Here is a 13,094-nt window from a genome sequence, read left to right as displayed (position 1 = left end):
AAATTAGGGCCATTGAAATGTAATTCGCTCATTGTAATATTATATTGTTTCAAACAAAACAAAACTACAAGTGTAAATAAACGTAATTACATAAATTTGCAAGTGTTTATTCGTCTGAGTATTTTTCTGATAATCGTACATTCTTATAAAAGCTTAAAAGTATTAAAATCGGTACAGGTGACCACGAAATGCATGTAATTTTGCTACGAAACAAAATACTGAAAGGAAATGAACAGTTTATTACAGAGCTCGCGTATTACCCACGACGTGAGCTTTGAAAGTCGCTATTTACAAATAAATAATTATAAATAACAAATTGATTATCATACAATTAACATCGGCACAGCCACATGAATAAGGTGCTACGAAATAAGAATGTCCAAAGCTTTATCTCTATCGTTATCGCATTGCAGTAACGCTGTTGAGACCTTACTTTCAGGGAATCCTAAGTCTAAGAGTTCGGACATCGCCAGCAAATGCTCCACCACCTAAAACAATGAAAAATTTTGGCTAGAGTCCAAAAGACGGTGTATTTTTTTACATGGTAGGACAGAGTTACCAACTTATTACAAGTTATATTCACCTTTTTTTGATCGCTCCCGACAACCTTGCAGACCCTAGCGACCCTGGAGAGTGGGAACCCCATGGAACTGATGGACTTGGACATATCCTGCATACTTTTTGGTAAAGAACTAAAATCTTCCGACAGATCCTCGCTCTTGATTTTCGCTTTGGGAAAAACTTCCGTACTTCTATTTCGATGGGGATCGCGATTTCGCGTATTGTCCAAGTGTGTATTATCAAGTTCATTTTGCAGAGTTTTCATAATATCCGGAATACTCTTATAAGTGGACATTTTAGTATCCTGTACTGGGGAGCCATAATTGGTCTCTGTCTGATTGGAGTAAGAGTAAGGAGGATTGTACGATGGATTCGTTATCGTTTCAGGAGGGTAGTAGTACCCGTTGGCCGTGGAGTATAAGGAGGATACTGGCTGTATATAATTCGTCCTGTTTGGAATGGAATAGGAATAACTACTGGGGCCCGTCATAGGATAAGCCAAGCTGGCACTGCTTTGCGGCGTGTAAGTCATGCGTTTAGGATCTTGGTCGCCCTTCAAAACTTGCGCTAGTTCCTCCATGTCGTTTATTGATTTAAGTTCCATGTTATCAAAAGGACTAGAAGTATCAGCTTCAAAATCGGAGATATTAAACGGACTCTTCTCGGGAGATTTGTAGTCGATATTCTGCGCCAAGCTCTGTTCTTTTAAAGGTATCGGAGTCAGAATGTTTGAGAATGAGTTAGGAGCTTTAGTAGGAAACAACATAGACTGGTTCTGCTGGTAGCCTTGACTAGGACCTGAACTTAAATATAGATTATTTGTGGGCGAAGCCTCTTCTTCCTCAGACAATTGTTGGTATTCAAGCTTCTCTTCCTGTTTCTTCTTTTCCTCAGCTTTTGCCTTCTTTAATCTCTCATCTAATTGTTGAAACATCACAGATCTTGCAGTTTTCCACTCCTTCATTTTTTCTATAACAGTCTTTTCTAGGAGAAATTCGTATTGAGGGATTGTATCTTGAATTTGTTTGTTTAGTGTTAATCTTTGCGCGTAGGACATCGCCAGGCTTATTCTTGGAGGAGGCTTGTATCTTTCTGATATCTTCACTCGGACGTTGTCCATATAACCTGAGGTTTCTTGAACCTTATTAGCCATTGTCTTGACTAACTGTCAACGAGATCTAATAATGAATCATTCTTTTGCTCACGTTTACATGACAAATATGTTTTTATGGATTACTCACCTTAACCTTAATTTAACAGGGAGATTGTAGGACCACAGATTCTAAAAGTACCAAAATTCCATTATTGTACAAAGTCCTGGAGCCTCTCAGGGTTGTTTAAGTGATGTAGAATTGGAAAGTTGTGTTGAAAACGACATAAAATTATTACTTTATAAATATTTTTTGTCTTTGTCATCTGATGACATATTGGTTCTGGGGTTTTTCGCCACGGGTCTGCAGAGATTGGTAACTAGACGTTGTCCCCAGTTTTCCACAGATCTAAGGACAACAAAGAGAGACACTAGCAATTTCACTCAGAATTTTCAAAACTCGTTACACCAAACCCTTTTATTGTTCTCATATTATTACAAGAGTTAAGTTTCGCAGGTTTTTAGTGAATTAAAGATTTTTTTGTTGTGATAATACGGAGCGCGTTTGTTGTTTTTGTGCATCTAGTGTTGATTACGTCACTGATCTAGTTGCAATGGGTGGGTTTTATAAAAACTAGGAGGTTATGTTGGTATCAATGTTTAGTAGTGCATTTGACGGTCTTGATAACTTTTGTTACTCTTTCGTTCTTGATTACAATTAATTAGAGTAATTTACTGGGCATACGAACGTTCTTAATTGCTTCAGTTTAAATGTGTGCAGTGTTGATTTTATTATGCTGGGATAACGAATAAGGAAACCTCTACCAAACAGGGAAATAACTAAAAAAAAATAAAAATAGTGTGCTTCTTCATATTTTTATTTGGCTAGCCCTTTTGGTATTTTCTGTATAAAATGACTGAATACAAATTAGTAGTAGTTGGAGCGGGTGGTGTCGGCAAGTCAGCTTTGACTATACAATTAATACAAAACCACTTTGTGGACGAGTATGACCCAACCATCGAAGACTCCTATAGGAAACAAGTGGTCATCGATGGAGAGACGTGTTTATTAGACATCCTAGACACGGCAGGCCAAGAAGAATACAGTGCCATGCGAGACCAATACATGAGGACAGGCGAAGGGTTTCTCTTAGTCTTTGCAGTGAATTCTGCCAAGAGCTTTGAAGATATCGGAACTTACAGGGAACAAATCAAAAGGGTCAAAGATGCAGAAGAAGTGCCCATGGTTTTGGTAGGGAACAAATGCGATCTGTCTTCATGGGCTGTGGATATGAGCCAAGCTAGAGAGGTAATGACCAGGAAAGTTATTCACACTTCCATCTTTGCACATCTGTGCTATTTTATCAGAAACTAACTTATATTTGTTTTACAGATGAAGCTTTCAATTAGTTTAGACTATTTAAATTGCAGAAGTTTTACTTAATGATTGAGGAATGCAAAAACAAATGATTGAAGGTGATGACTCACTAATATGTTTATATCGCGGCGAAAGAAAATCTCATAAATATTTCTTTTAACGTTATTATTATCTAACGTGAATAATTGAATCGATCAGAGGTCGCAACCACAGGATTTTCGCCTTTTTTGGGTCCATCGCAATACTCCCAAAAACGTACAAAACCCATAATGTTACCATGAAATCTCCAGATTAGAATTGGCAATGGAATAATTCTGTATTAGCTAGCCTCGTTCTATGGTGACGTCATGGGTTTGGTACGTTTTGTTTGCGTTAATTTCGCACATTTATCGGATTTTACAATAGTATTTTAATTGCTCACATCCATTTTCTCTGATTCACTCGTCTAAAGATTGGAAATACAAGAAATTTGGTAAAAAAAGCGACTGGGAAGAAACAATTTTTGTGAATCTGAACTGAAGCTCTTTTTCTTTCTAGGTGGCCAAGCAGTACGGAATCCCCTTTGTGGAGACATCGGCGAAAACGAGGATGGGTGTAGACGACGCCTTTTACACGTTAGTTAGGGAAATTCGTAAAGACAAAACAAAAAGCGGTAAACACAAGCACGGCCACGGCCACGGTCGGGTTCCTTTTAAGTTGAGGTGCAGCATCCTCTAAGAACAAAAGACTCATCTACCAGGTGTTTAAAAAGAAAATCCAAGGGATCGTGTTTTGCTTCGCATTTTTCTCCTCTGTGAAGTGTGATAGTGTATAAAAAATAATAATATTGGGGGAGCGCTGCTTCAAGCTCCCCCCGATTGTTAATATCATCATATATTTTGACAATTCGTGTGAGTGTTTCCAGTATAATTCCAGTTAGTAAGTGCGAAAATGTGTAATTAAAAGGAAGCTTATGGAACAAGTTTTTTTGTACCACATTTTGCTTTTAGTTATTACAAACAAGTGTGTCTTTCCTGCTCAGTATATTCTTACTTCTCGATTTGAGAGCGGGATCTTAAATTTGCTGTAAATACTTTATAGATATTATATATTCAGTGAAAGATGCTTTTGAAATGTTTTGTCTGCACAAATTTCTGTTCTAAACATGTCTTTTATCTTTGTTTTAAAGAGGATAAATACTCATTTTTATACTTGTCAGATATTAAAATTCATATATTCTAAACATAGAGAAACCTTTGTGATGTATTTTTTATCGATAGAGTTTGTCTTTTCTTTTTGACAATGGAATTTGTACAGTTGCGCAAGATTTTGGCAAATTTACTTTTAGGGTTACGATGATATTATGGAATTTTTGTCTCTGTTCTGAAGGATTTTATTCTGTAATATCTCAGGTATAGCATATCGTAAATATTTTGCGCACAAATTTGTATAGGTGCCTCAAAGAGAAAACACTTTTCTCTCTTGTGTTGATATTATGTAGTTATCCTCTTTAATGAGAGTATCGTCAAAATCATTTCTGGATTACGAAGAATAAATCGACCGCTCCAGTAGTCTCAAATCCCGTGTTACTAGACTCTTTACCTTTATTTATTCCTCGTATTCTGGCATAAGATAGTTAACTTCAAGCAATGATCAATCGTTAAAATATAACCAAGTTCAAGCTTAATCTTGGTCTTGACATGTTATTCCCAAGTTTTCTATATGAGATTTTCTTAATGTTCTACTAATCTAGTTTTAATTTGCCTTCATATATTATACAAAAACATGAAAAACAAAATTATAAAAATATATGTAGCAATTTAGTTTATAGATATGTCTACTAAAAATTCTCTTATTAATAAAATGTTAAATATTTACACACTTTCTTTTATTCAACAACTTTATTGAAAACTATCGACCTTAGATATAAAGTCCCAAAAAAACCTAACATAAGTTAATGTACATACAATAATTAAAATATAGCAGTGCACCTTATTCAGTATTAAAGATAAAACACAAATGAAACTGATCAAGGCAAAGATAGTGGGCGGAAGTATTGACGGCAATACAACGCAACCATACTGAGGGGTTTATCCTGGGCTCCATATTGTCGATTATTCCTTTCCGTCGCCCGATTATACGCCATACTGTACTGCTTATCGAAAGCATTCAAATCGATGTGACTACGACCCAAAGCCTTACACGCCAAGAACAAAATATCTCGATAAATTGAGACGTTCTTGTTACTTTCGTCACGGGACCTCTGATGAGACTCTCTTTCAGACGCTAAACTCTTCAAAGGTTCGGCCAAATCATCCACGCGAATACTATTGAGGACTTTTTGCATAAATCTACAAAAAAAGAATGTAATTAATGAAAATTATGGGGAAACGACTCACGATTTTGTTACGATATTCTTAAGACTAGGGTTGATTTGAGTAGCATCTTTCATTTTCCATAGTATGTACATTGGAGGACGCTCTGTATATAACCGAGGTTCATCCCACAGACATTTGACGCAAACTTGCGCGGCAAGTTGCTCTGAAAGTAAAAATGAAGTTAGCAACGCGTAGAGTATAATCGGACTTAGAAGGGATGAAAAGAACTTACGCCCTTCATCCTTAACGTCGGCTTTGGAGAGAAGTTTCATCAAATTTTGCTCATAAATTGTCAGTTTTTGGTTGCTTACCTAACGCTGCCAGCTCCTGCGTCAAAGGATCCGTTCCTTCCTCAACTGGTTGCATCACACCCCCCAGTTCTTCGATAACACCCCCATTATCGTCACTCTTATCCTTTTTCTCACTGTTACCCTCTTCGGTCCTTATCTTCAAATATAAATTCGGGAGATGCGTTTGGACGTTGATTCTTTCAAAAGCCCACACCAAGTTCCAGTAGATAATGGGATGCTCATCCACGAATTTCGCCTCAGCTAAGCTGAGATCCCCCTCCTGAGTCAGTATATTTTCCAGTTCTTTTCTTAGAACCAACGGGTTCAAATATGGTACACTGAACGGATCACACGGCGGAATATTCTTTCCCGTTATCATCATTGTAAGCAGCGGAACCGTCGGTTTGCTACACGCTTGACAAATCGTGTTAAGATTCGAATCTTCCGCAAACCAGTTCGCCATGATGTCTTCGTCGTAGAGAAGACACGAGCAGTTGTGGCACTGGGAGCAGGAGCTCATCGTGATCTCCAATTCGCTGTCTGGTTACCACAATTAATACCTCACCGTTACAAAGACAGTTTACCTTTATGATCGTCCACCGGAAACGGAAACAAACTCTCCGGCAGCGGTTCATCCGAATCCTTCAAATTCGTGTAACTTCCCCGATAGCTCCCCAACTCAGCCGACACTCTTCTGTGTCTTTCTCCCCCTTCGCTCCCATCCGTGGACTCACATTCTCCCCCAGTTTCCGCCGCGTCTCCTGCGGCTAGTCGATCACTCGGTGCCATCTTCACCGGTGTGTTGTGCGCCGATGTCGACATCGCCTCTTTGATTTCGTCCAACTTCTTCACCATCGTGTTCGCCGCTGATTTTATGGAACTAATTCCACCTTGGATTAGTTCGTTCGATTTCTTACCTGTCAAGCTGCTGGGGCTATAATAACGAATCAAAAAGTTAATTTTTGATATGTTATACCGGCGGGTTTCTCTACAGCAATGCCACTTACCTGAGGTTATTGAAGGCATTTTCGAATAATTGCTGGGGGACCTTCAGGTCGGCTTTGCGTAGGGAGAGGCGTGATGGTGAATAGCGGCTAAAATGAAACATCTAGCTACGATCTACACGTGCAGTGAAAGCCATGAAGCACGACGCACTCGACAGCTGCCACATGCACAAGTTCAAATAAAAAGTTAAACTGAAGCGGCGACGTCCGACACTCGCCGGATTCGTCAAACTTAACAATTCTATTCAATGTGATTAATTCAACATCTATGTCTTTGAAGCAACATCGCATTTACCTGAATCCTATTTTTAACGTCGAACCAAAACTTGCCAAACTAGACGTGACTGACGCCGCTGGGACGGTTTCAGATCTATGTAGCTTACTTTGAGCAGGAGGACTACCTTCAAAAGTAGCCGATCGATGGACTGTCGACTTGAATAACACAGGCTCGTCGGTTAAAAGAGGGTTTTGATTGGTTGCTACAGGCTCTGGAGGCGGCGTTATGCACGTTTTGGGCGGTGGAGGCTGATCAAAAGCCCCCAGAGGGTCGTTCTGCGTCACCACAGTACGAGGAGATATCCTAAAAAAAACAACTCTTACAAATCCCCAGTGGTTTCAACGTTACTCACTTTCCCGGCGACTGTTTTCCAGACTCCTCGCTTGACTCCCCGTTGAAATTCAGCGTGCGCGAACAATTCTTTTTGTTTTGTTGCAACTTATCGATGATGTTAGCATCCCCGGCGCTCTCAGACCGCGATAAAATTCTACACTCTGAAGGACTGCCAGGGGGGGTGAAATGGTTGTTCAGTTTTTCCTCCACCGGGTCTGTGTTCCCTTCTAACAAAACATCAATGTCGTCGGATTGTTCAACAACGTCTTTCACGGATTGTTCCGACCCGTTGCGACTCCCTTTGACTATGTTGGTCATTTTCCGGAATCTACCAAGAAAACTGTTATCGGTAAGGACGGCTTCATGAGAATCCAAAGAAGAACGCGACGCTGTTCTATCCCCTGGGTCTAATAAACTCGAGCCACCTTCAGTCGACGCGGAGAGTTTTCTTGTAGCTCTGTGACGAGCGGCCCAGCGGAAATGCGCCGCTCCCATTACTACATTCCTTAGTTTGTTCCAAAGGAGTTGACTAGGTGCAGAGTACGCCGGCCATTCCGCCTCCAAGACACACCGGTTATACAAACTGCAAACTTCGCGTTTAAAAATGCTCGTTTGATCGTGATGACAACGTACCCGTAAGTCAACGCGTTGGGTTGAATCCCAAACTTTTTCATTATCACAAGAAGCTTCACAGCCAAGAGAGGCCGCGAGTGCTCACCGCACAACTGCATCATCAATCTGTAACACACTTCATCGCAAGCCAACTTCTGCTGAGTCGCTCGCACCAGCAACTCGTAGGCTTGCTGAAGAATCGCCTTTTCTTTCCCGGCGTTTAAGGACAACATACTCGGCAACACCATAAAGTATAAAGTGTGACACGTTCCGCAAAGACACCGCGCCCACAACTCCGGGGAGTTGACGCATTTCCTGGAAAACGAAGACTAATCTAGCGCTACTAGCATTGAAATAGTTACCGAGCCATCTTCTGGGCGGATTTTATTTCGTGTTTGGTCCTCCTCGCCATAGGCGAGCCAGGGATCGCCGTTGGATACAACGATGTTAAATGAGTCCGGGTCTTCCCGGACAATAGACCAGGATCTAACGTGAAGTTGGAATAAGTGTGACTATTCTCAGAAACTGGTTCCGGTGGTAAGACGAAGATTGTTCTGTCGCTTTTATGGAGGGCATCGGGTTCGATTAGTCTGATGTCGCTTTCTTCAAAATTTAGTCTTTCTGAACAGTCGTCAAAGAAAGTAAGACCTTGGTCACCATCCGCGACAAAACTCCTCTCCTCAATGAAGCGGATAAACATCTGTGTCCTCATCATCAAAGAAAAGAATCTCTGATGAGTCTTGTCGCGGCTTTTAAGGAAGTCAGATAACTGGAAGAGAGCTTGAGGGTCGGTCGTGCCGACAGTGGGAGCTTTTGTAATTGGCAGAAGATAAGATCTGTAGTCCTTAAGAGTCAGAGCCATGAACCTCACAAAGGCTTCTTGGATCTCCAGTTCTTGCGCTTGCTGAAAGAAAGTGTTAAACGGAAGTGAGATTTCACCGCAACGTACCTCTTTCTCTTTTTTCCTGAACTCGATTTCTATCTTGTCTTGTCCGGACGGTATTTCAGTGTTGTTATTCCTGATTTGGTAATACAAGTAATCTAAACTAGCTTTCAAACTTTTGGCCGGTTTCTTAGGCAAGAGTTTGATGTTGAGGATCTGTCTTTGCGACTCTGACACTGTTATTATGTTGGTGTCTAAATCAATGCAGCTGACGTCTGGGGGTGGATCGTAAAGATCGAAAAACCTCGAATCTACCCCGATTAGGAAAGGCAGGGGTGCGTGTAAAACCTCCACCAACCCTAAAGGACATAGAGGGATGTAAGGGCACTGCCACTTAAACGGGAAGAGAAGTGAAGAAACCGCCTCCGCCACAGCAGTTAAAGTATCAGGTCGTAACGAATGGATAAGAATCTTCTGTTCCGTCAACGCTAAAAGAAGGACTTGCAAGCAGTTCTCCGACCCCAAATTCAAGAGAAGTTGTCTAAACCCAGCCGCGCTCCTCGGCAACGGCACATCTTCCGGTTGCGTCATTATAACTTTATTGTTGATGGTCTGTTCGTCGTTGTGGTCAGACAGTTCCAGAAAAGTCCGCGGCGAAGGAAACGGGACTTCGTCCAACAACTGGACGATGTACCTCTCCACCGGTATCGATTGGGGCTCTCCACTGGCCACCATATTCTACCAAAAACTCCAATTTCAGTGGGTTCACACTTATCGCTTATCAACTTACGTGTAGGAAGAGCAGCCACTTTTCGAAGGCGTCGCTGAAAGGCCAATGCGATAACAAACAAATGCTTTTGTTCATGTGCAACGTATATTCAGAGTTGTCTTCATATTCCAATAACTCTTTCTGTTCCGCACTAAGGCGCTGAATTGGGAATTTCTCATAAAAAGTCACCGCTGATCCGTAAACTTTATATTTCGCGTCGGAAACGGTCAGAACGAATGTACTGAATACTGGTTTTGGTTGAGAGGCCACCACAGGCCAGAGTTCTAGGGTTGCTCCCATGGGCAGACAAAACAAAGGCACCGAGTTCGGAAACGGAAAGTTTGGGAGATCTGACATGGGGTACCTAAAAAGAATGCAATTTGGGTGAAAACCGATAAAAATAGATTCATTGGACTGCTTAAGCAGTTTTTATGCGAAGTTACAGTGAAACCTGTATAAAACGGAATCACAAGAGACTGTCCGATGTTTTAGTGGAAAGAAATGAGATTTCTTCCGCGAAAAATTTCCAGCCAACAATTTGAAGCTTTGAAATTTTGATGTTCAAGACGTTCGGCGATTGTAAAAGTAAACCTAATACTTATATACTAGTTTCTTTACTTCTTTGATCTTGGTAACACGAATTATCCGTTTACAACTTAGATTTTCCATCCATTATCCAATTTTTCGTTAATCCGATTTTTATTTTTTAACAGATGAACTTGCGTTGTTCCATATTTAAATTGAGTTATTAATTGTTTAACGCTTAAATTTTCACATTCTTGAACTCGGTTTAACTCTATTTTTTAAAAGTCAATGTGATTTTCCATCCGTCCATTGTCTCTGAGTTCTCGATATCTGAATTTTTATTCGGAAGAAAATTCTTGGTAGCCATAATAAAGAAATACGTAAAATATTAGGAGAAATACAATATGAAGCAAACAAAATAAACAAAAAGTCCGCAGATAACATTTTTTCGAAGAATTCCTAATAGTTTCTAAGAAAATTAAGAGCAGTAAATAAAAAAAATTTGTTTTAAAAATCCGATGGTCCGTTTTTTGGCTTGATTTGTTTCTACAATATTGTTTTCTAACTCTAAATGTATTTTTTTTAGTCACTTACGTATTTTTAATTCGTGGATTTCTTATAAATTGTACTTTTTAGGCGACTTAAGATACCGCTATTACCTCCAATTTTATAATTATTTGGGTAAAATCAAATCGAGTAACTGCTGTAAAATGTAACAAAGAAGTGTTGAATTTTTGCAAATAAACATGTCTAGCAGTGCTGCTGCAACAACATCAAACCTAATTCACACAAATTGTGAAACTACACATGCCAAAACTGCAAATGTAAATAAAAAAATATGAACTTTTCTGAAGGATTCATAAATATTTACAATGAATTACTTGTTGTAAATGATTAAATCAATAAATCATACATAAAAATTAATTAACTTGTAAATTTAATGATGTCGCCTAAACAATCTTGAGCATATTACAGCCAAAAAGTGCTAGTTTGCCCTAGGCCATTAAAAAACGGCTCGGCCAAAAAGAAACACATGGTACACAAATAACTATTTTGGTTTTTGGAAAAAAAGCCGTTTCAAGTCGTTTTTTTCGAATGATGAAAGAAAAATTGATTATCTAAGTGATACAGTAAATATATTTGCATATTATCCATAGGATCCATCATTTTTTGTGTTTGTTCACTTTTAAATTGATATTTATTGATTTCCAAGTTTATCATATTTTCACCTTGTAATTAAGTGTGTTTTTTTAATCTACTGAATACAATCTTCTAATTTACAATGTTTGACATTTTCAATACATTTTCAAGCAAATTGCAGTATTGAATTTTATATTTTGGGCCTAAAAATTGACCAGACTAATATCGTCCGGTTGAACTGATGATTAAAGAGTTATTCTACCGGCACCGTCAAAATTTTCCGTAATAAACAGGTTTCAGGCTTTTACAGATTCCGTTTTACACAGGTTTCACTGTATATTAACTTTGGCCTTAGTCAGATCGTCAGGCGTAATTAAAAAAATGAACAAAGTACGGAGTTAATAAGTAACCTTCAGTGTTTCATTTTCAGTTTTTTTCAGTGAATGTAAAATAAAGTAAAAAGGATAATTATCTTTTTTATTACTTTTTTTTAGAATCATGACTTATGAAACACCTGTGATGACTTCATGAGTGACTAAAAATTATATTGCGTTCAATTATCCCCTTAAATAGATTAAATTTAATTACAGACTTCCTTACTTTTATCAGAGATAAAACAGAGATAAAAATCGGCAGTTGTAACTACATCAAACTGTTTATTGCTCTAGAAGTGTGATTTTATTATGATTTATGACGCCCTGCGCTGTGGTAATAAAATGATTAAAAAACATTCATGTGATTTCTCTCCAACTTCAGGGACTTAATAAAACCGGGAAGTACCTAAAAGATAACTTTTCTTACCTTGATAAAACCTCAGGCTTGTATGTCAACAACTTAGCTCTATTCATGGATTTCTTATAACAGAGAAAAACATCACTGCCCACGATTCCCTTATTCAAATTCTTGTTGATGCAACAAAAAGCGTGTGGGGGCGATTCACCTTTACTAGCAATGACAACACAGACATCAGTGACAACTAGAGCATTACAGGGCATTGATGGGTGCCCCCTTCTGTATGTGATGAAAGTCTGAGATGTTGAATTATTAACATTAGCAACATGTTTGCCCACACTTTGCTTGACAACTTGGGCGTCTTGCATGAGCCATTCTTTGCCTTCATACATAACACCTGAAAAGAACAATAACTCAGAGATTCAATGTTATTGCAATTTTTACCTATGTCAACTAGGGGTGGTTTGTCACGTCCTCTCTTGTAACAGAGAAAACACTCGTTTGTTCTTAAACTACCATGATTGAGATCAGCTATTAGACCACTTGGTGTTCTATCAACAAGGATATATCCTGGAGGTAGTTTCTCCCCCAAACCCGGGAAAACCACACTGACTTCAGTAATGGGGGCTTGTCCATGACTCGCTTTGAGATTACCCCCTTCAGATAACGTCGTTTCGTCCAAGGGGTCGGGATCATCATCAGGGAAACCTGCCACTACGAAGTAATCAGCCACTCTTTTCTCATCCATTTTAAAAATATAACAGGTGTAACTTCAGATTCTTAATACTCAAATTAAGGCACATTTTTTAGATTTCAACCAAAACTTATGTTGTTTTAATTATTAATACTAGGTTTTGATATCATTTTACGATATTGTGGATGACTCATCGCGCAATTCCGTGGACTTTCTAAAATGAATTCTTCTGAGAAGTTAATCACGAAGTTATTGTTTACACTTTATGTTTATTTTAATCGTATTTAACATCTCTTGATAAGTCTAATTTACGTCTATTTTTGATATTTGACAAGTTGACATTTTTGACGTTTCATCATTTCGTGGTCTAATAAAAAAATCCCTAATATGTCGGATTACAGGTTCCTGTAAATCTCAAATAAAACAAGATAAGTATTGTTGGTTGCCTA

At 38.8% G+C, this 13,094-nt stretch overlaps 3 protein-coding genes across 9 annotated transcripts; 1 reads left to right on the top strand and 2 right to left on the bottom strand.

Moving 5' to 3' along the window:
* Window positions 1–91: 91 nt before the first annotated feature.
* Window positions 92–1,915, bottom strand: LOC148173192 (uncharacterized). Of its 3 annotated transcripts, none has more exons than XM_088038500.1 (3): window positions 1,803–1,915; window positions 584–1,755; window positions 92–488 (listed from the first exon to the last, which is right to left on the bottom strand). In XM_088038500.1, the coding sequence occupies exons 2-3, from the start codon at window positions 1,712–1,714 to the stop codon at window positions 363–365; spliced, it is 1,257 nt and encodes a 418-aa protein (XP_087894626.1). In that variant the 5' UTR covers window positions 1,715–1,755; window positions 1,803–1,915; the 3' UTR covers window positions 92–362. The 3 variants fall into 3 exon arrangements, with proteins under 3 accessions (XP_087894626.1, XP_087894624.1, XP_087894625.1); XM_088038498.1 differs by having other exon boundaries at window positions 584–1,739; XM_088038499.1 differs by having other exon boundaries at window positions 584–1,726.
* Window positions 1,916–2,290: 375 nt separating this feature from the next.
* LOC148173191 (ras-like protein) lies at window positions 2,291–4,885 on the top strand. Its single transcript, XM_088038501.1, has 2 exons — window positions 2,291–2,960; window positions 3,567–4,885. Exons 1-2 carry the CDS (start codon window positions 2,565–2,567, stop codon window positions 3,744–3,746), a joined length of 576 nt encoding a protein of 191 aa, XP_087894627.1. The 5' UTR covers window positions 2,291–2,564; the 3' UTR covers window positions 3,747–4,885.
* Window positions 4,886–4,903: 18 nt separating this feature from the next.
* On the bottom strand, window positions 4,904–13,022 carry Crag (DENN domain-containing protein Crag). Of its 5 annotated transcripts, XM_088038483.1 has the most exons (14): window positions 12,396–13,022; window positions 12,021–12,348; window positions 9,576–9,918; window positions 8,852–9,523; window positions 8,265–8,806; window positions 7,924–8,217; window positions 7,310–7,873; window positions 6,976–7,260; window positions 6,684–6,770; window positions 6,261–6,610; window positions 5,698–6,216; window positions 5,619–5,639; window positions 5,408–5,549; window positions 4,905–5,359 (listed from the first exon to the last, which is right to left on the bottom strand). In XM_088038483.1, exons 1-14 carry the CDS (start codon window positions 12,697–12,699, stop codon window positions 5,038–5,040), a joined length of 4,773 nt encoding a protein of 1,590 aa, XP_087894609.1. In that variant the 5' UTR covers window positions 12,700–13,022; the 3' UTR covers window positions 4,905–5,037. The 5 variants fall into 5 exon arrangements, with proteins under 5 accessions (XP_087894611.1, XP_087894613.1, XP_087894612.1 ...); XM_088038485.1 differs by lacking the exon at window positions 6,684–6,770 and having other exon boundaries at window positions 4,904–5,359; XM_088038487.1 differs by lacking the exon at window positions 6,684–6,770 and having other exon boundaries at window positions 4,904–5,359; window positions 6,261–6,556.
* Between the last annotated feature and the right edge of the window lie 72 nt (window positions 13,023–13,094).

This window comes from Gnatocerus cornutus, chromosome 6, assembly GCF_029298725.1.
Source record: "Gnatocerus cornutus isolate USDA-ARS CGAHR chromosome 6, icGnaCorn1.1, whole genome shotgun sequence".
Lineage (NCBI taxonomy): Eukaryota > Metazoa > Arthropoda > Insecta > Coleoptera > Tenebrionidae > Gnatocerus > Gnatocerus cornutus.
This window is presented reverse-complemented; position numbering and strand designations above follow the sequence as displayed.